At 29.8% G+C, this 24,395-nt stretch overlaps 1 protein-coding gene across 1 annotated transcript in view; it reads right to left on the bottom strand.

The window, feature by feature from the left end:
* LOC139098446 (uncharacterized) overlaps positions 1-24,395 on the bottom strand; it is a 107,757-nt gene that overhangs the window by 77,901 nt on the left and 5,461 nt on the right. Inside the window, exons 2-3 of the mRNA XM_070650655.1 lie at positions 8,609-9,124; positions 5,580-6,792 (exon numbers count right to left, since the gene is read on the bottom strand). Coding sequence (XP_070506756.1) covers positions 5,580-6,792; positions 8,609-9,013 — 1,618 coding nt within the window. The 5' untranslated portion in view covers positions 9,014-9,124. The remainder of the gene's footprint in view (positions 1-5,579; positions 6,793-8,608; positions 9,125-24,395) is intronic.

A 24,395-nucleotide genomic window follows, 5' to 3' on the forward strand; every position in this document is an offset into this window, starting at 1 on the left:
CTTTGGAATGCTTTTGTAAAACAAAACTTTTTTTTGTATGTTAAGAATCAGATAATGAACTTGAAGAATTTATTCCGAGAATGTGAGTTTATTAAATGGCAGCAAAAAAGACAAAGTTTTTTGTTAAGGTGAAAAAGTAAGTATTTGATGTGAAGTCATTTTGGCAGTCAAGAACTCCAAAGTGAACTAAAATAAAAAAGCGATTGCATTCTTATCTTAAAATTGCACAAAGAAAATTAATGTTATAAAGGAATGGAAAAAGAACCAAACGATGTGAAAGTTTATTTAATTTAATATATATTACTTCATGCGGTCAAAAACGCTCTTTTGTGTCATGAAGTTCATTCATTAATTTACTTTTTTGTTCCTCATTTCAACTTCTTAAGGCAGTGAAAATTGTTTAAAGAACAAAAAACACAAAAAAAAAACAAAGTTCATACCATGAAGAAAATAAAAATCACTTTGCGGTAATCGAGGCAATTTCGCACAAATTTGTTAACGAGCACTTTAAAGCATGTTTTATGATTTAAAGAGAAGAACAGAAATAAAATGTAAAGAGAACTTTAAAAGAAGAAAAACCGGCAATGCAGCTGCATAAGAATTTCTTTTCTCGTATTTATTTTCTTACCATCAAAAATAATAATAATAAAAGAGGAGGAAAAATCGTTTAATGCCTCGTTTTTGCATTAATTTATCATGATTACGATACCTAATTGTATAGCGGTGCAAAAATGCAACTCACGAATAATGCAAATAAATTCTCCATGCTCTTTTTTTGCCATTTTACTTGACTTTTTTTGGTACAATTTTTGATTGGGAAACGGGAAGACTTTTGGTTCATTTTGGGAAATTAATGATTGTAATTTACCTTTTTGATTACACAAGTATTTCCTCATAACTTGGTAATCGACTCCTTTATCGACGTCGAACTACTTGTAAATAACTTTTGCCAATATTTTCTTCAATATTTGATAAATTTACTCATTTAAATCTGACCGCAACATGGAATAAATTAAGAAAAACTTTTTGAGGTGGAGAGGATGAAATAGCATCATTGACTCTGGATTGTATGGTAGTAATTTGAATTTTAAATGTTCGTTAAATTACAATTTGTTCAAAATATATTCAGTAGGTTCAAAAGGACGTTAATTAGATTCAAATGGAACTTTAGTATCGCAATATGGTAGTTTAATTAGGGTTAAATGCAAAATTTTAGTAATTTAGCTTATAAGCTGCAGTGCCATTAATCCACTTCAGCTTATCTGCATAAAATTACTTCAATCTGACAAATATGCACTCTAAGCTGCACAATTTAAAATTTGCATTTCCCACTCGACATTTTATTCTTCTCCACTGACTCACATGAACATATTTCTGCACTATGAATGTACGACTATGTAATAAACATTTTGTGAACAAAAAAAAATAATTTTTTTCTTATTTTTCTGCATGGATGAATGGCATAATCGAGGTAGATAGAGGCGAGTAATATGTTTCTTTATTTTTTTAGCAAAAGCTATGTAGTCATCATCTAGAATCTAGAGCATGAACATTGTGGATGTGAATGTGCAACAATAACAAAGAAGAACAGAAAAAAAAAATGAAATTAAATAGGAAAATTGGAGAGAGAAAGGAAGGAAAAGAAAAATACCTTAATAAAGTACAATTATTAATAAATTTAACTCGCTATCGCTAGACAATTTTGCTGTTAACGATCTTTATGACCATTTTTCTTTGCTTTTCTATTTTTTTCTTTTCTTGTTGATGATTTTCTATTGTGTAGCCGAGTGGGAATTTTATTCTTCTCTTTTGGTTGACGTGAGAAGTTTTTTTTCTAAGATTTAGAATCAATAAAATGTGGTTTTATAGAAATAAAATCTGGTTTTGTGGTGGTTGGGAATTTTTAGTTTTAATTGCAATCATTTGGATTGTATTTAAAGTGCTTGCAATAGATTAAAAAGGTTTTTAAGCTCTTTTTACTGTAAAAATATGCAAAACTTTAGGTTAATGACTCAAGAATGATGCAAACATTTATAAACTACTTTAAATAGATGCAAAAACTCAAGAAGTAACATTAAAAAGATGCAAAATACTGAAAATTTCGCCAAAAGATGCAAATATATGAAATTCGCTGTTAAAAGATGCAAGGATTTGAATTCAAAAGATGCAAATATTTAAAAATTGCTGTTAAAAGATTCAAAGATTTGAAATTTGTTACTCAAAAATGCAAATCTAATACAAAATTCTAAAAGCTATTAGCTTTATAGACGCAATTATTCAAGCAAAATCACCATAAAATGCAAATTAGTCTTAAATTTGCAAATAAATTAATCAAAAACTCCACAAAAAAATAACTCAACAAATCTAGTCAAAATTTCTGCATGACCCTAATTGATCGACAATATATCTCGCTGTCGTTCATGCTGTTAAGCAGAAATGTCTTGTTCCCATTAAATGCCTTCACATTATAAATTCTAAGCAGTGAAATTATCGTGTTATTTTTTCAGAAAGAGCAATTTATCATAAAACTTTATGAAATTTCAATGAAAATCACCTTGACAAATAAAGCCATAAAGCTTAAGCAATAAAATGTATTTTTCCTCTGAAAAAAAAAATTCCTTAATACCTCTTTGAGTTGAGAAAAAAAAAAAAAGTTAAAAAAATTGCTGTAAACACGACAAGAACTTTGTATATGCATGTAAAAAATATGCTAAGTACATCAAGTTATGTACAGAAACTACTTGTAAGCATGAAATTCCTCACGTGGCACAGAAAACAGAGAGTTGGAGACTCCTCACTGCTCTATGAGTGCAATTTTCCTGTTGTTTATGAAATGAACATAAAAAGCACAATTCCATTGTACTTTTTCATTAAAAATAATATCGAAGCAGAAAGAAAAGTTTTTGAAAAATGAAAATGAGAATGGGAAGAACAAGCAAGCTTGAGCAAGCCATTGGGTAATGTTATTAAGAGGAGAAAAAAAAGAGAAGAAAAAAAAATCAAATTTATGATTCTCGACCGAACATCCCTATTGTCTAATAACTGAAGAAAAACACACAAAAGGTCGTGATATTCCATAACTTGAGCATTCTCATCTTGTTAAAAAACTTTATTTTGCCTGAATTATGTAGATTACTCAACAGTTTGGCATGGCTAGGTGGAATGAAAAAAAAAACAATGATTAGATTTTCTGTGGTTGAGGAATTAAATTACTTACTGGAAAATTGCTTTACAACTTTAACCTCAAAAATTTTAGCATTAAATGAATTCTTTTTAACATTATGGGAAAAATTAAAATCCTTTTTTTTATTAAAACAAATATAATTAACTTTTGCATTTTATGACTACATATTCTTGTAATTACAGATTTAATTATGTGTATAACCTTAATTTCTTTAACTTTATTGCGGATTAATGTTTACAAATATTTACATGGATTCTTGATTTCTTAAATGATTGCAATTAAGATTTTATTAATCAATTTAATAATGTCTATTTGGCTAGTCTTTTTTGTTGTGATTTTGCTATTTTTAAACTATAATTCTATTGATTTTTATTGATTTATACATAAAATTTACTTAAAGGGTGTTCAACTAAGAATTTTATTTTCATTTTATTCATTTGAATCTTTAAAGTTCGTTAAAAATTTGAATTTTGTAAATTTGTTAAAAAACTGATAATATAATTTTATGCTATTGCACGGCAAATGCGCCTACATGTTACATTCCATTCACAATGTTCATGCTAGTTTCATTATTATTCTTTATACTCGTCCCCATTTCTATATATTTTTTGACCATAAACGTGATCGTAAAATAATAAAAGCAACGATGACTTTATTACAATTATAATTTTTTATATGCTTTTCAACTTTTTTTTATATTTTTATACAATTCTTTTTTCTCATCTGGCTAGATAGTTGAGTGAGATAGCTGACTAGATAGTCGACTATGATCGAGTGAGTGGGTTTAAAAAAGAAATTCTGTCATAAATGTCTCCATTCTGTACAATTGACAATTGAGAGAAAAAATTGAAAATTGAACAAAAATCAATCACAATTAAACTATTTAATTTAATTTCAATCAATTTGTCTCTTCCGCAATGCTATGTGACATATGTTTTTTTTTTTTGGGCTCACAACCCGCTTACGATGGACTCAACTCAATTAATTTAAAACAATAGTTTTTAGTAAATTAATTTATATTATGGAACATGACATTTCATTTAACTAAAAGCCTTTCCCTCTTTTATATTTTCCAATAATTTTTTTTATTGTCATCGCATTTATTTTCTCTCATTCACATCATCCCTCTCCCGTAGCAGCAACATCACATAGGCAAAAAAAATTATTCATCTGTCTGTCCCAACATTTAATATTCAACCCGTTGTACAATAATTCAAAAAAACAGTATTACATCAGCAATTTTTCACGATATATGTCAAAAAATTTATACATGAATTAATCATAATTTTATACGCCCGCAAAAATGAGCGATTCTTGGCTGAACAAAAAAAAAAATATAATAAATTCGTAAGGGAATCATCCTGATTTGATTAATGAAGCGCATTGTCATGTGCTTGACTTTGTGGGTTTTTTTATTATGTTGTAGAATTCGCATGATAATGCGTTAAATAAGGGAACAATAGATGGGTTTAGAAATATGCTTTTTAACGGTTGTTTATAATTTAAAGAATTGAATTCTGTCATCTTGGGATTTCACTGTTTTGAAATAATTCGAGTCTAATGGAAATTCGGTTTTGTTGTAATTTGTAACAGTTTCTAGTTTTATTTCAGCCTGAAAACTGTTTCAAAATTTGAGAATAATTCAAATTTTTGAAAAATTCACTTCCCTCGGTAAAAAATTCTCCACTTCGAAAAGTTTTTCTCAAAAATTTCAAAAACTAAAGCAAATTGTATGTTAATTCCAACAGAAAATCATTCAAAAACATAGCAAAACTCATATGCACCAAACTATTCCCTAAATTGCCCATAAAAATCCTACCAAATCGCCTTATACATAAAATTGAATAAATTATATAGCCACTAGCCTATAAAAACAAAATGACGACAAAGTCAACAACATCATTGTTGGGAAAAATGCGGAATAAAAAGAGACCACTGAGCCCATGAACACATGAATTTCGGCTCGACACTGTGTGTAAATTCTTCACTCCCTCTTCCCCCCCATGACACATATATAATCCGCTTGTGGAATTTTCAATAGCTCACGATGAGCAATATATATGTATAAAAATTTTTTTTTTGTTCTTGCCTTTAGTTTATCTCTTTTTATTCCTCTAAGCACAGAGAGCTATTTTTTATGGTTACTTCTTTTGTATTCATTGTTCTCGATACTTCTTTTTATTCATCCTCGAGATTAGATGCGAGATGACATCTACATTGTATTCCTATATATACATACATGATTTTGTTTTTTTTTTGTTACTCGTGAGATACAAATAAATCTTTTTTTTTTCTACCATAATCGCCGCATATACCGTCATGTAGTAATAAACAACATGAATATCGAGAGAAGCATGAAGAAAAGTTTTTCAATTTAAAAAGTTTTGTTACTTACCCATTCCAATCTTATTGATGCTAGATGTACTTGAAAAGCCTGGCAATTTGCTCATCCATCCGCGACCTTTTACTTTCCAGAATGAGGCGCGTTCAGTTTTATCGTTAACGCCCTGACGTACTGCTGTGGAATTAAATTTCATTGCTGATGGTGATGATGATGATGATTTTGATGTCTTTGACATTTTCCCACTCTCATATAATGACGAGGATGAACGACACAGTGAGGTCATGACAATTTCATCAGTAGCTTCTGTTGTTGAGCCAGATGAGCCACCGTAGAATGATGACGATCCACTGTCAGTATGTTGATGACTGATTGACAATTGTGTGGGTGTTTTAATGGTGCTATTGTTTAAGGCAGCAGCATTTGTCTTTTGGTAACGTAAACTACCTATGTAACTACTATTAGATCCACTAAATCCACTATCAAGATCTATATTATTATTAACATTATTACTGTAGTTACTTCGACTATTATTAATAATATTATCATTATTTCCAGCACCATTTGATCCATCGTTCACCTCGCCGTTCCCTAAAAAATCCATCGGATCGGTGGGATCGAGCATTGGGGTTGTTGGTATAAAATTAACAGCCGTTGGTTGTGGTATGCTAGCTGGCATAAGCATCTCTTCAACATCAAGATTTAATTCACCTAAAACACGCTGATGACGATTATGAACACGTCGAAACTCCTCTTCGACCATATTTTGATTTAATGATACAATTGAATCTCCCGTACGCATTCTCCTCTTTTCACTATCACGAATCTCTTCATAGACATTCTCTTGACTACGTTGCGATGTATTTGTTGGCGGTATTGTATATTTACCACTTGTCCGTTGCATATGATTACGTCGTGCTGTTGATAGTAGAGCACGTATTGAATTTGGCGGTGGTGCACGAGACGGACCGGCTTCTTCATAATAATCTGGTATATTTTGATGTCTCATTGGTACACCCGGCTCATAATAAGCATATGCATAATCTAAATGATGTATTTCATTTAAATAGTCATCGTGCATTTTTGCTGTTGTAAATTGATGATTTTGCTTATTACTATTATTGTTAATATTACTACTATTATTTCTATTTTGATGATGTGACATTGTCACATGACCCCGATGATTGTGATTTGAATGGTTGTTATGTTTTACCGTTGGCTCATATTTTTCCATCGTTGCGGTTATGTTGTTTCGGTTCCACTTGATCTTTTTTATATTATTATATTTGCAAAGTGAAATGGGAAGAAAAAAGAAGAATGAGAAATATTTTTATAACATAGCATGAGTTTATAGAAATTACTGTTAATTTAACGACATTTTGAAATTTGAATATTCATAATTTACAATGGATTATATTTTTCCCTGGAATCTCTCATATCGCGTTTTAAATTACAAATATATCTTAATTAACTCATCTTGTTAATAAAATTTACTGAGCATTGTTCATCATTCGCCCGGAGCACGAATGTCTACAAAAATCTGAAGTCAATTAAATATTTAGAAATAGTCAAAAAATAAAAATAATGAGAAAAGAGTTCAAGCTAAACTGACAAAAAGTAAACAAATAGACAGGTAAAGCGTGTAAAAATGAGAAGAAAATGTAAAGTGAAGAATAACATTATCAAATTGATGATGTTGGGAACGGCTTTTTATTATATTCAGTCTCTCATTTCAATTTTTGAAACAAAACAAAAGTCAGAAACGACGTACGGCAAAAGAACAAAACAAAAAAGAAATGAAATGAAATAAAGAAAAGAAGCAAATAAGAAGACAAGACTTAAGAGAAGGTAAATTGAAAAACATCATCGTACAACCCGCAGGCAACTAACTCAATAAATTACCGTTTTTTTTTCTCCTTCTATTTTTTCGCATTTGCTTCATCTTGATATACTACATGCATAGTTTCCTTCTCAAGTCAGTTCTCATTTCGTGGAGGAGAGCCACAGCAAGTCTGACTTGTATATTTGTATGCGTTTGAATTTTTATTTTATTTATTTTTGTTACGAAACGTTAAATGTAAGACATTAACATCTGACAAATGGCAATCGTTTAGTGTAAAGTGATTTAGAAGCGACATTTGCTTTCTTTTCTGACCTTGAATGGTTCTTTCTACTCTTTTTTAACTTTCTTGTTTTCTTTCGTTTTATGCCTTTTTAGTTCATTTAATATGAGAAGAGATCAAATAAGGGAATATGCTGCAATTTATAGATGGATTTGAGGGGTAGAAGAAGAGAATTATAGCGGTTGAGATGAGATTAGTGGATTTGGAACTGCTGGGTTGTGAAATTTTGTTAGGGTTTCTTCGTCAAAATATTGCGAACAATTGTCTTTAACATAATAACGGTTTTCGGAAATTCAAATTTTAAAGATGCGAAAAATTCAGTCATCTCGGCATGTTTTCATCTAAATTTTCTGAAAAATTGAACAAAAACTCTCGAAAATTTAATTAATTATATTGAAAATCATTAAATAATCAAGTCAACAACTAGAATAATAAAGAATAGAATCAATTATTAAGCAGTCTAATAATTTAAACATCAATTTTATATAAGTGCTCTCAAATTTCTTTTTAAAACAAGTTCATTGTTATCGTAATCTGATAAAGAAGAATTCTGTTCACTTAAGAAAATATTGATGAAAACAAGCTAATTAGATTTTTCTCTTACATAATAAAAAAGCAGCAGACACAAAAATTCAATCTACTTCAAAATCCAATTGAGATTTTTCAATCAAAATCAAAAAAGAGAATTCCCATTTCGGGAGTATATTTCGAAGAACCTCTAACAAGTATGTAACAAAAGGCGAGTGAATGAAGTAAAGAAGAAGAAAAATTAATCAAACATACAGCTGAGTAGAGCACAACAAAGCATAAAAAGAGCTCGTAATGTTCCATCTATTGTAAATTGATATTATTCAATATTCATCATTCTCATAATTTATTAAAAGAATATGAGAAATAAAAAAAAAATGGAAGTAAAGTAACAGCAAATATATTTTCATGTGAATCAGTATTAATACTTACCGATGATGCCTTACTACTGCCAACAACGCCTACATTATTATGATGATTCTCATAATCAATACATACTTCAATGCTATTGGGATCTGATTGATGAAATTTCTTTATGCTGGCTAGTCGATGAGTTGGACTTGCTATTTTTTGTGAATGTTGCTGTTGTTGCGGTTGCTCGAAGATGCATTGTGCATTTTGTGGATAATCTAATGATATTGGAGGCCCTGGAAAGTGAGGTATTGGAGATGTTGATGGATAATATTGACATCTTTGTTGTTGCTGCTGTATATGATAATTATTATCGTGTTGACTGTCATGAAAATATTTATTTTGATTTTGTTGCTGTTGTTGCATATGCAATTGCAGCTGCTTCTTTGACAGACGCGTTTGATTTATGAACTGCGATGATTCCATGTTAACATGACTACAGGCTGCATTTAGTTCTTCTTCTTACAACTTGGTACGTGCGTGGGTTTCAAACTAAATGATTCAAAAGGCGTCTATTTATGTTAATTGAATTTCCGTCTGTGAATAAATCAAAAAAAAATAAAAGAAATGAGTGAATAAATGTAAATGAATAAGGAATAAATATGAAAATGTGTAGAATAATGAATTAGAAAAAAAAAATTTGCATAATTGCTTTTGCTGGGTGGGTTTCATATTTCTCTCTTTCTATTCTTTTTTCCATTCCTCTTAATCTGCTTCTTTTTTTATTCCTGTGTATTTTCAACTGAATTTTTGTGTGTTTTTTTATTTTAATTTTTACTCTGTGTGTTTTTTTTTGCCTCTTGTACAAATGAACTGTTGCTCCTTTAACATTTTCTGACATCGTTATATTATGACTCTATCTCACTCACTCCACGTATGTGCTCTTTTATGTTATGTTGCTTAACAAATTTACTTACATGGTTTAATAAATTTTTCTTTTTTTTGAAGGAAAAAAAGCAGCAGTTTTCATTCTATTTAGTGAGTCAGAGCTCAAAAGGCAGTGCATGAATGTAGAAAATTGCTACTCTCACTCCGGTCAAACTTTCAGTTTTCTTCTTTTTCAACATATAAAATATTATTTTTTATTTTATTCATTCAGGCTTGATGGAATAAAATTGTACATGCTGTTTAACATGCAAATTTTTAACTTATTTTTGATCTCTGTTTCTGCTGTTTGACAAATTTGTTTAATTTTTGCATTGTTTTAATTTGCATTTTTTGGTGAATTTTTTGGAATGAGGTTGTCAGGGACTACATTTTGCATTGTAGAGCAATTATGAATTGCTATGGAATTTTTCAGACTATCCCTGAGGACATGAAATTTGGTTGACACAACAAATTATGAATTCAGATAAAATTTAAAGTTTACCTTAATATTAATGACTGACTTTTCTTAACTCAATTGTTTACTGTTGGAGAGTACAAAGTTGTTAATGTAAACAACTGATTTTTGTAAATAATACAAAGTTTAAACGGTAGATTTTTGTTTCCGTTTAGCTTTAAAATGAAAAGTTTTATGATTTAATGAAAATCTAAATATTTTTCAATGATTACTTTGACTTTTATGATGATTTTTAGATAATTTATGGCTACTGAGAATCGAAAAAAGCTTTGTTTCTACAAATTTGTCAGAATTCGTCAACAATTTCTGTCAAAAAGCAAGCTTTGTGAAGTTTTGTCTCAATTTTCATTGAAAAATCAACATCCAGCCAAGTAAAATCAAAAATTGAATCAATTTGCAGTTTTTGGAGAATCCTTACTTTCTGGATCATAATAAACATCATAAATTCACTCAAAAACTACTAAAATTCAAGACTCAATGATTCATCCACCCTGATTTCCTTCCTCATCTCTATTTTTACGTCTACTTCTCTATGCAGACATAACAAAAACATAATTTTATTTTCAACATACTGAACATGTTATCATAAATATACTAAGTTGTTGTTACTATTAAAATTGGACAGAAATCATCATAAATTCAAGTTAACATACTACACACATGAATATGAACAATCATTAGGCATATTTGTGTGTTTTCATATGTAAAAATGTTTCTTTATTTTTATTTCTCGTCGAATGATTCGAGTCGAATCTTTACGAGCAAGTCAGAGAGCAATAATGATAAAATATATGTATATACACAGACTCAGAATACTGTTGTAACCACTTACAATCTAAATGTTTTTAATTGATAGATACAAAAAGAAAAAAACATACAAAACATTGTCAGTTTTGTTAGGTGGGCTGAGTGAATTGGCGCTATATGAACGATAAACTTTTTTTCATGCTTGAATAAAAGTTTCAAGCTTAAATTGATTATCTTCAACACATGATAAACTTTTATTTATGTGCAGTTCTTTTTATACATGATAAAATATGCTGTATCGTAATGTATTGGGTAACTGGATGATTGGACTTAATGTTTCGAGAGAAAAAAACAGAACAAAAAATGCTTTTCACGTTTAATCAGATTGATAAAGGATCAGATGAGCCTTGTAGCTGTGCTATTTTTGGAGGTGTCATGGAGTAAATTAATTTTTTTGTTGGATGTGGGGATTAGGATGGAAATTCAATTAATGTGGGCTGTTATTTTTAGCTTTCGATTATCTTTTTGTTTGTAAATTTAAAGAAAATGTTTTGAGGCGAAGTTTGCATACTTTCCCGAGTGACACAAACCTTTAAAGTCTCCTATAGACTTTTTATTAACACCAATGTGACGGCGTCTCTATTTGACAGCCATTTGGAAGCCACACTAAAGAGGATTTAATTTAGTATTGATAAAAGAGCATCAACAGATCCTTAAAAAAGATATAGATCTGACATGCCGGCATGACGAATCACGGATTCCGTTTATTGCCTCTTCTGCAGATGACGGTTAATAAATATCGAAAAATATTGGAGGACAAGTGGAAGATGAACTGTTAAATGGCAATCCGTGTCATCTATGCTGCTACTTCCCGAGTTTTTCCAACTCTCCTGAAATAGACCTTTCTTCATTTGTGTCCCTCGGTCTTTAAATCTATTGTGATTTTTAAATAAGTTTTTTGTTGAGCAATCAAGCTAGAATTTTTATACAGTCGGTAAAGTTTAATGCAATTTATAAAATAATAAATTCGATTTAGGTGCAGTTTGCAAAACTAAACAATTGTTTGCTTAAAACTCAAGCTTAACATAGATTGGTGAACTTTATGCTGTTCATTTTTAATCTCTCGACATGAATAAATTTCAATATTTACATTCAAAACTTTTAATTTGAAACTTAAAACTGTCGAGTATCAGGATTGAAACGAGATTCAATTGATGTCATAATGCTTAGGGTATTAAGAATCAGTAACTCGGTTATAGGAGAGTATGGAATAGACGGAATTAATTGAAAACGTAGTTCTGGTTTTGCTTTCACAAGTACAGAGCAAAAATCATGTAAATTGACCTGCAGATGCTTATAACTCAATGTAATTTATGAACACCTTCAATCAAGTATTCTCAAAAATTCAACAAATGATTTCATTCTCAATTTCCCCATTTTTCACTCCACATCATTATTTCAAAAACATATTTTATGAGCTGTAAAATTCAACACAAAAGGGAGCAATTTGAGCGGAAATAATTTCAAGATGAGCTTTTGTTGATTTTTACTCTACTCATTCCATCAATTTCAATTAGTATTCGATAAAATATAATTTCTGTTCATAGATTTGTAATTACATCTCAATTTATTAAATGGGAAAAGTTGGTTAAAAGTTTTGTAGAAGTGGCACACAGTCAATGATTGGGCGAATTACTTTGCAAAATACAATAATTATAGTAAAATTCACACACAAAAAAAGTAAATCTAAAATTAAAACTGATCATTATTACAGAAAATAGTCATCAGACGAAAGAAGGCCGAACGTCAAACTGAACGGAAGAACTAAATTGTTTTAATGATCGGGCAGTATGCTGATTCTTTTGAGTATTTCGTAGAAATAATGAAAAAAGTTTGCTTTCTTGGAAATGTCGTTGATTTTTTTTTTGTTCGGCAGTTCTTTTAAGGTGTATTATTAATTTGGCAGAGATTAAATCTACAAGTGAATGGGGTGATTTAAGAGGAATTATGACGCATTTAAATGAATGAATCTGGCGAACCTTAAAATTAATTTTTTCAACTTTCAGTTTTTGGATAGATTTGTCCTTAGTTTGTTAATGTCTAGTTTGCCTATTAGAATCTAAATCAGACCTGAAACCAGTGATTATATCAGAAAATTACGGGCAAAAAGAATAACAAGCATTAAATTCAACTTAGACATATTCAGCGAAAAAGAATTCAATTTTTCATTGACTAAACAACAAAATCTCATCTAAATTCCAAAAACTCACCACGACGACCTGAAAATTATACCTTATATTCATTATCATATGAATCATTGTGATTCAAAATTATTTAGATTACAAATAATGAATGAGTTTCAGGCTACCAATTTAATTTTGTGAATTCAGTGTCATTAGAAACTCGTTTTTGGACAAATTATAAATTATGTCAATTTTTGCTGACTAATTTGAGATAAAAATAAAGAATGGAAATGATTCCTGGAGGGCATTTAACAAACTAAATGTAAAAGTATATTTTTCTGACATAATTTACTTTACTAAAAAGCATATTTTAATTCAAAATATAAACTTAAAAAATCATGTTTGTTTTTGCTCTCTTTCCTTTTTTCCATTTAAAAATTTCAAAGTTTTCAAATTAAACTTCCTCATTCATAATTTTAATTTCTCAGCTTTTCTTCTCAATTTCAACCTTTTATATATGCTGAGTAAGTACTTTTTAAGCTTAAAAATCTGTTAGCAGTTTATTAAAATATCCATTTTCTTCCTTTAGACGTTTGATCAAAGGGCTTTATATTTTAAAAGTTGATCTTATTCGGATTTTTTACTATACAATTTAAAACAAATTAATTTAAAAGAAATTACATTTTTTTATGCTTTGGAATAAACAAAATCTGTATTAAAAATGAATATAATGAGTTCTTTTTGATTGTATTTTTATCCCTTTTTCAATTATTTTAAGTTCTTCATTTTCAAACAACTCAATCTAAATAAACAAATAATAATCATTATAACTACAAATGTTTCATAAAACTAACGAATTTTTAACGGTTTCTTTTTGAAAATTTGAATCTTACTGATGATGCAAAATTTTTGCATCAGTTTAATTGACGACGCAAAAGAAAAAATGTGTTTTTCAAGTGTTTGTGAATTTAATTAGTTTAAGTGTTAAAATAAGTGAATTTAAAGTAAATAAGTGTTGCTGACCACATCATGGAAGTAGATGAACCTGAAGAAAGTCGAGTTTGTTGCTATTTGGTGAGTTTTGATTAATTTTTAATGTATTGAAAGATCCAGTGAATATTTTTTTGTGAAAAGCGTGAATGTAGTGTAAGTGTATGTATTTAATGCTACTGATATATTGTGTTGTGTAAAAAAACGTGATATGAATCTATTTAAATCAATTCCTTATGAAAGAAAACTTTATTTTGCATAGTAAAAAATAAGTCTGATATGTGTGTAAATCTGATTATTGTTGAATACGATTTAATCATTGAAATGGATATATTTGAACATTATTAATCAAATTACTTAGGGAATCTGTAATTTGATGAAATACTCCACGAGTGGGAAAATGTGCTGATTTTAATTTTTAATTTAACTTCGAATTCTAATCGTAAATATTGATTAGTCTATTTTGTGACATGATATGCTCCACAGTAATTTAAAATTACGTAATAACATATTAACATTCGATTTCTACTTTCTTTATTACTACATAATTTCCTAACATATTAAGAATTACATAACTTTCAACACAACACATGTCAAAATAATTCACAGCTTTTAATATAATTAGAAGAAAAACATCAAAGTGATTTTAGCGCAATGATTTCATATTAAAAATATAACAATAGTTATTACGCTATTTATTACCTTGCAAATTATAACAATAAGATAAATTTCAACAAGTATTTCACAATATGGTTTCATGTTGAACTGATTTCTTTTAAAAAAGAATTCTTTTGTCATTAGTTCACTCAGCATAAATACAATAAATTTTATATTTAATGTCAATCTCAAATAATCATAAAACACGCAGCATGCAGTAACAAAAAATAAAATGTTTGGCAACATAGCATTAATCGAATAATAAATAACAACATGAGAATGAGCATTTAAATTTTTTATTGCTTTTTAAAACTTTTAATCCATGTTACCACATGTTGAAAAAAACTTCTATGTTACAAGCGGAAGTGAGCTATTCAAAATAACTATGAAAAATACATATTTCAAAAATCTAATAATGTTCTCGTCGAAAGGAAAGAGAAAAGTTAAGAATGGAGATGCATTACAAATGAATTTTTTACGAGATTCAATATTTCATGTTTTATGATGCATTCTCATAATGAAAAAACCATTTCGGAAATAAAGTATAATAGCAAAAGAAGGAAGAAGCTAAGCAGTGATTATCAAAATTAATTGAATGCCATTTAAAGATCATTTTCGACCTGCTTGTTCTTCTTTTATCTCATTAAAGAAATCACATTGACGTGAGGTAGATGTTTCATCAAAAAGTGTTTATTTGAGTCTCATCACAACAAAAAGTCGCATGGTTAAATTGATTATTTCCGCTTTAAGGCATTAAATATTTTCTGGACTAAAGAATGGAAAAAGAAATTGAAGAGAAGTAAAAAGATGAAAATGAAAAGCCATAAAATTTACATCAAAGAGTATCAAAACTAAAGTATAGTCGAAACATGTTGATGACGATCGAGGATACTTCAAAATATGTGCCTTCTTTAATCGACAATCATCATGGAAATGTTTTGAGCCACAGCAACGATCAAAACTTCACTTTATAACCCATAATTTAAATCAATTTACTCTTCGTTCTTTGTGTGTTTCACATCATTTTACTTTACTTTATTTTACCTTCCATTTCAACATTATTACTTTTTCTTATTCAGTCAGTCAGTCGGTCGATCGGTAGAATGATCAGAGTTTGTAAAACGATCACATGTATGAGTATTTATGTAGTGTGTTGTGTGAATGAGATGAAGGAGAGAAATAATATTGAAAACAAGTTCTTTGGCTCCTTCTTGTTCTTATTTACTTCTCATATTTCCATTAAGACTTATTGTGCTTGTTCTCAAATGTAATTTTCAATCATAGACATGACCATCTAACACAGAATTTAATGTGAAACTTTTCAGTAGTAATATTCTCATTGTTGTCATTTGAACTTATACTAGCACTGAAAGGGCAGTCATTAATGCTCAACTAAACAAGAATTTCAAAAATTTTCTTCATCATCATTTTCATCTTCTTATGATCAGATTTCAATTGCCGCCTCAGCTACTGACTATCTGTCTGTAATTACATTCATATTTCGAAGCACATTAAGAAGAATGAATTCCATTAAATGCGGTAATTGTGCACTTTAAGCGCTTCGAAGTGTTAAGCCAATTATTCAATTAAATGATTCTCATTTATCAACTGAACATTTCGAAATTTTCATTCTTCTTCCTTCTGTTTTTGGTAAAATGATTTAAGTCAAAATATTTAAGGAATTAATTTGAAAATTGACCGCAATTTGGTAACGAGATTTTGATTTTGAACCACACTAAATTAAAAGTCAATAAAACGTTTAAGGAGCAACAATTTACAGAGTTAAGAATTATTTGGAGATAATGGAACCAATGTTGATGCTACTAATGGTTTAGAGATGAATTTAAAATGGATTTTATTGAGCAAGACGAGAGGAAAAGTTATTTTTTATCACCAAACATTGAATTGCTCTTTTCTGTTTACAACCTCCAAGGGACAAATTTATGGCAGAGATCAATAAAATTCTTCGTCATTCTACTTTTTGTCTCATGCCTCTTCTCATTTCCTCTTCTAACGGAAAACAAATAAAATCCATTGAAGAAGATTTTGATAAAAATTCTTCTTTCGTCTTTCAATTCTTTTCCTTATCTTGTAATTTCATGTCAATTTAGTTGTGGTTTAAAATTACTCTCTATTCACTGTTCTAGTCCCTTACAAGATGTTTCTTTCCTTTTTCTTGAAGAATTTGAACAATGAGAAACATGAAACTGTCCGATTGCAATGGCAATGAATAGATTACAAGAACATCAAGTTGGATTGAAGAAAAAGATCAAGTCAGAAACAGATTGTCAACTTTAAGTCGAATACTAGACATTGAAATGTTGTTATGTCAGTGAAGTAAATGGTCAATCTCTCATGTATAATTTGTTGCAAAATACTCATGGATTAAATTACAAAAATCACACGATAATCTCTCGAATGAAATTACTATAAAATTCAAGCTGCGAATTAATGAGAGAGCGGGTAAAATAAATAATAATCAATTAAGCTAAATGGCTCTTTACCCACTCATTTGCTTGCTGAGTGAATGACTGATTCATCACTTTACATTCATACATATTCTGGATTCTTTGTGTGCAATTTTAATTTATCTAATTGAATTTTTCTTCCTTTTTTACATTTTGTATACTAGGGCAGACACTAAGCTGTATCATAATTCAACAGCCTTAATTCCATGAAAGGGATTGAACATTTTTGGAAGAGATTGAAATAAAATATGTCTCGCGGTTGTTTTCATTCCATTTTCTTTAACTTCTCATTGCCACAGTTCCATTGAAATTTAAGATGAAGAATATTTGAATGAAGGATTAAAACTGGAATTTTTCTGGTCGACGACAATGAATTGACAGGCGATAGACAGTTGAGGATTAAAACTTTTACACCTTTCGATAATTTTGGAAGGCGACAGCCTCAATCGCTGTAAATTAAATTAATTCAACACGCAAAAAACCTGGCAAAATGTAAAAATCGTTCAATTGAACAAATGGAAATAATATTAGAAGAACAAATTGCGGAGAATTACACCTGCTGCCTGCTTGTTGTTTGCTGTTTATTGCTATTCCTTTCCGACCACTATTCATTGCTCCCTTCTTTGACGCACTTTATGTACATTGATGTTAAATGGAAATAACAAAAGCACGAGTAATAATGAAAGGGAAAGAGAAAGGAATAGAACGAGAGTTTAATTAGCCGCAGGTCAGGAGGAATTCAAGCATATTTGTGTATGAAAGAGCAATTGAGATTATTGCAACACAGCAAATAATAAATGTGAGGCAATTTGATTTTTAAATCCATGTTCAACCTTGTGGAATACGAAATGTGGACGCGCAAGCAACATGCATCATGCATCAGAATGAATGGTTGAAAATATTTCACGCTTTGTTTTAATGGACACAACAGAACAAAAACAAATTTTCCACCTTTTTGCTTTCATTGCATGATAAAATTTCATTTTTTATTTACATCGGATATTTCGTTTAGAGTCTAGCTGTGATTAAGTCTCCATCCACACATTTCATTAGCTATTCATACTAATGTAGGTTCTATTCTTAACGACCTTTTGAATGTTTTACTGATGATGTTTCACTTTTGAACTTTACTTTGTGATATTTTTTTGCCTTTTCAAGTAGCTCCGATGCACTTCCATTTCCGCCAGGAAGATTGTTGAGTGAAATTTAACTTTGTGAATTCTAAGTGAATGACTTAATGCATATGAAATAGCTTACTTATAATGGAAAATGAAGGATGAAGAATGAATATAAAGCAAATATGAATGCATCAAAATCAGAGGTAATAGAAGACATGTAAGCTATTTGCAGTCAATTGAGAGTTCATAGAAAAAGTGCTTATGTTCATGCATAAAACAGAATGAAAATTTTCCACTTCCATGAACAGTCAAGTGCATACGGATATGTGAAATGTGCAGCAGAAAGGAAAGAAAACAGAAGAAGAATTGTAATAATCAATATCGTGCAAATAGAATGAATATGACTGAAAATAGCACCATCGATATACACGTCTGTAAGTTTTCATTATGATACGGTAAGCCGACGATAGACAAGAATATAAAATTTCATTAAAATATTAGGGAAAATCAACTGCATTGCTATGAACATTTATATTATTTGATATGGCAATATGCTAACTAGTCCGTATTCTTATAAAATTAAGTTTCATTTGGCACTTGAAAGTTTTCCTCCTTCAATGTACTCAATGAGCATTGAGGTGAGTAGGTTTTAATTAATATTGTAAACTATTCGAGGGTGAGAAAATAAATATTTTGGGAGAAATGTTTTTAATCTTGCTCAAATATAAGGAATATTCGTCGAGATGCAAATTCATACTGAGCTGATTTCCGTCCATAACATTGTATTCTTGTAAAAAGCTAAAGCATTTCTTGTAAAAGATGACAATTTAATGATACGAAAAAACGTTGGAACAGAAACAAAAAATGCTGAAATGCTGAGATTTGAAAAGACTCACAATTGAATGATAAGAAAAATCGATTTGGAAGCAATTTCTGCTTAGATTTGCTCAATTTTCGCCTTATGAATTGTGAAATTCTTTTCTGTCTTCTGTTTATATGCTGAGAAATGGAATCGATGATAGAATCAAGATGCTCAATTTGTGTGCATGGAATTGTAACAAAAAATATGCCGACAATATCATCATCAGTTCATTTGAGACATGAATTCTTAATAGAAATTGCTTGCTTCATCAAAATTCTGATTCTATTAATAAATTTAAGATTGGAATTGCTGAACAAATCCTCGTGTAATTCATCTTGTGGGATTTTTGAGACAAAAAACATTAAAAGAATGAAAATGGGAGATTAACAGAATGATATCAGCATCTCGTTTAATTCTGACTACATATTTTTTCACTTTTAAAAGACTCACACAAATTTTCTCACTACTACTGCTGCCAACGATGATGATGAAATCATTTTTGTTGTATTTTTCACATTTTAAAACGAAAACTCATGTTGATGTCGAAAAGCAGACGATAGTGAAGAAAAACGATGCCGTGAATTTTATTTTTTACGAATCATTAAATGTTTTCTTTCCCTTTTTGCATCCAAAAATGATGAGACAGAATGAGAAGCTCAGCAAGCAAAGAATGGAAAGTGAAAAATGATGGAAAATTTCGTCAACGGCAATGACATTTAAGATGATCCATTTTTTGTATAAACAATGAGAAAAACAACATAATCTCAGCTCCTGCTGCTGATAATGCCTTCGTTAGTTCCCGTTTTATGACTCTTTCAATGAAAAACGTAAAAATGAGACAAGCAAGTGACAGAATTTTTCTACTGACCGCCCGCATTTTGACATCATTTAAGTCATTTATCTCCTCGCCATATCTGTTTCATTATTAATAAATTTGTGTTGTTTTTCTCCTCTCCACTGCACCCAAACTAAATTGAATTATCTCAGAGCTTCTCTTACTTCAATGCTTTTGAGAAATAATTAAAGATTACCAAAACATTTTCATTCTCAATTTGGATTTAATTCCGTCTTATTTGAAAGATATCAAGAGTCAGAAACCACAAAAACAGAATTGAAATGAAGAGAAATTCTTAATTGACATTCTTAATTCTCTAGTTGGTTCCACTATGTCACGCTTGAGATGAATGAGGGGAACATTAGTTGAGAATACTGGAACAGAGAGGAAAGGGAGTGATCGAGGAAGCATGGCTCATACAAATTAATAGTTTCTGCATATCCAATGAGATATTCTACCAAAAAAAACTTCGTCTTAACTTCATCATCATCTTTTTGGTTCCTGTAGAAACCACACACATCAAAAAATAAGGAAGAAGAGAAAGATTTCGTCATGAAAATTTAAAAGAATTTTAAATGGCAATTTTGTGAATGTGCTGCATAAAAGAATGGAGAGAATCAAAAGCATATCATTTTCATTCCGATTTATTCGTCTGTAAACTCAACACCATTGAGCTTATCTTTCATTATAAATCAGCAAATAGTTTCATCTCAACTTTCCCTCCAATCCCTCACTTGACATTTTGAGATTTTGTTCAAACAAACTTTTTAATTGCACTTCTAAATGTGCAGTTCATATGTTCATTCATTCATCTATTCATCCACTCATTCCGTCACAACTTGATTTCTTTATAAATAACATTTTCTCCTGCTCTGAGAAGAACTAACTGAAATGAAATGAAAAACTATTTAAGAGATGGAAAACTCATTAATGATGATAACAGAAATGAGCTCAACTACTGCACTTCTTGTGGTTGTTTTGAGTAAAGATTCTTGATTTTCAAACAGAATTTTTCATTTCTTCTCAGTCAACAAGAGCAGCAAAAATGGTTATGCTGGTGAAACAAGAAATAAAATTAGAGCCATTCACGCATTAACGATCTTAATGACTTGTTTTGACCTTATTTGATAATCTTAAATATTTGTCCCCAAAATTTGATTCCAATATTTTATTCTTAGACTACTCAAAATTGCTATAAAGTAATTTACATGTGAATGACATGCCGCCACCGCCACATTTACAAAAAGGAGAGACAAAAATAGAGAAAATCTCCAAATAAAGATTAATGTTGATGGCTCTTCTTGATAAATATAAGAAAGTGATTTATTTAACAAAATATCAGGAGAGAAGTGGAGCAAGTTTTCTCGTCTATTGTCACCTATGCTGAGCATATATTAAATTAAAAATATCACAAAGCAGACGCATATTGAAGAGAAACATTAGTGACATTATTGAATGAATTTAAATAAATTTTTATGCAAATTTTATAGATTATTATGACTTTTATAGGCAGTCACGAATAAGCACTAGAAAATTTTATAGAAATGCCACCAACTAAGCTACTTTTAAATACACATTTTTTGGTGAATACCGCTTAGTGATTGTTGTTGCTGTTGCTGTGATATAATGCGATTAATATTATCACAAACAACAAGAATAAATATAAAATCCATAAGAATAATGATAAGACACATTTCCAACAATTTGTTAAAGAAATGATGAGGAACAGGAGCTTTGAACTTTATACGAAAGAATTTTCTATTTGTTTAATTAATTTCATATGTTTATGCATTCACAACGGCTCATGAATGTTGATTTTATGGCTCATAAAAAGCAGGTTTTTTAGATGAACGTCTGATATGAGGAACCAGAAGAGAGAAAAAGACAAAATTCACCACAAAATGTCCATAAACACTTTGAACTAAAAGCAAATCTGTGTGTAGGTTTCTTTTGACGATTCTTTTTGCACTTTTCACCATCGCATTCATTCGAAATAACTATAAAATCCATTCATTCATTCAATTTGAGTTGATTATATATGCGAAAAAGATGATTATGTGAATAATTTAGAAATGATGAGGAAGAATGAGGCAAATGAATGGAATTATGTGAAGAGATATCACTTTGCAGAAGCAATTAAATCTTGAGTCGTGTGGTTAAGCATTTAAACATATTCTTTCTATCTAAAAATAGAATGATTTACACATTCATGATTTCTTCTACGTGACCTCAACATTTTCATTAACTTTCTCACTCAGGCAGCTCAGTCAGGTCGTTTCTAATTCTATAAAATACTCGTTAAGCCATCAAAAAATTCTTTTTTCTACTTTAAAAAGCTCACAGAACTCATAAAATTGTTTTATTACCACTGCTACTGCCTATTTGCTCTGTATTATGAATATCTTACTAAATGGAACTGCCAAAAGAAAGAGAAAAGTTTTATTATGAAGGAAATTCACGCAACAACTTTTTTTTTACGATGTCAATTAGAACAACTCGAGCATTTTTGGCATTTCTGTTTTGTAGGTCTGAAAATCGTCGCACAATCTCAATTCCAATAGGAGCAATTAGCTCTTAATAATTAAATTAAACAAATAATTTTTTTATTCTCATAAATCCCAATTGAATTTCATTGTCATTTTATGTTTTATGCTCTTTCATATATTCACATGACATAAATTTCATGAAGAGACTTTTTTTACGTACTCAGTCGCTCCATAAATTTTTGATAATACCCAAAAAACTCATATTTGCACAATAAAATTAAAAATAAACCGAACAAAAATCATTTATTCATTCTCGTTTATTTCCAATATGTTGCAATCACATTGGAATTTTATGGCTGAGTAATTAAAGTGTCGCGATCTGTTTCGATGAAATTTTCATCGATTTGCATGTTCAGTTTTTAATTTGAACACAATTATTTGCTCAAATAGTCACAACCAACAAAAATGACAAATTGACTTTTTAAATTTTCATTATTTTTTCTGCCATTTTTCCTTGTTGACTTTTGACGTTGAATGAAAAGCAAAGCAAAAAAAGATGAAAAAGAATCGAAAATTGAGTCAATTTAGGAAAACGAATTTCATCCAATCTCAAGTATGCTCATCATCAGCATCATTATTGTCATTGTCATCGTTGTTTGTGTCAATTCACATGTGAAAAATGACATTTTGTTGAGATGAATCGATTTAGCTCAAATGTCTCATTCTTATCAAAAACATGAACATGAAAAATAAAATTTTGAGGAAAATTTCAACATGAGGAACGAATCAAGTGTCAGCAGCAGTAAGAATAAGTAAGTTTGTGCTGTGTTTATTCAGCAACATCATTTGTCATTGAACATTAAATGATGTGAAGGAAAACAAAGTTGGTAAAGGGAAAAAAGTGTGAATCTTCTCATCGAATTTAATGGCAACAAGGAAATTTAGTCAATGATGATATCTGCTTTACTTCATTTTCATATCCCATAACAATAACTTTATAGATGCTGCATCCCTTAAACATAATACACAAGAAAGAACAACAACTTCCAAATGTAAACGATAAATTTATTATTATTATTATTTCATAAATTTAAGACTGAGAGAAAAGTCATTTATAAGAGCATGGCAAACATTCGTTCATAGCAGGAGTTGGAATTTATGAAAATATGAAATAAAGAATATTGGATATACTTAAAAAATTAATATAAATATAAGCAGAATACACAAGAAGTTTATAAAGAGATCATCCAAATGACACTCAACGAAGTCCTAAAATAACAAAATAAATAGAAATGAAGGAATAAAGTCACGTTGAAAAGAAAGCGAAAAGTTCTTGACATTGCACAGCTTCAATTTTGAGCAAGCGAGAGAAGTTACACGTTGCGGTGTAAAATCAAATAAAGTCAATTGCCTGCTGTTTACTATTTATATTGTACACAAGTGAAAAATTGAGAGTCAACAGCTTTAATTAAGATCGTCGAAATGGAACTGAATGTCAAGTAAGTCTGTGACTGAAAATCTTTGCAATGCTAAATTGAAATTTATGTGAATTTTATTGAAATCACTTTATTCATATCAAATTCTGCGCTGAGACACGCAACAAAATTGAATTTAAACCCATTTGGAATATTAATCCGCACAGCATCATTAAGTCCTTTCTACATCATTAATTTACAATAACTGTGAATATTTTCTCATTATAATCATGTTAATGGAAATGAATTCATCGCCCTCACCAGTCGAAATGCTTGTCAGTGCACAAAGGATGGATTTAAAAAGGATGTAAAATTATTAAAGTTTTTAGGTTGTTGCTGTTGCTGTTCCTGGTGTTACTTGCATCCCATTTAGTTTAAAAATATTCAAAATAATTTTCATAATTTTTATTCATCTATTCAATTAAATTCTGTCTTTCATTCATTCCCTCCCTTGCTACTCATTCATCATCATGAAGCTGTTGCCTCGACTGCTTCTTATTCTTCTTCCTTCTTTTTTTGTGTGTGTATGGCAGGATGTATAAACATGGAATATGAATTTTTTAGTAAATGGATAGATGAAAATTTGTGGAAATTCAGGGAAAAGAGTAAGAGAGAGAGAAGGAAAGAAAGGAAAAGAAAGTGAAA

The sequence above is a fragment of the Chironomus tepperi genome, unplaced genomic scaffold (assembly GCF_022539635.2).
Source record: "Chironomus tepperi strain 1889 unplaced genomic scaffold, CSIRO-AGI_Ctep_v1 contig_445, whole genome shotgun sequence".
NCBI lineage: Eukaryota > Metazoa > Arthropoda > Insecta > Diptera > Chironomidae > Chironomus > Chironomus tepperi.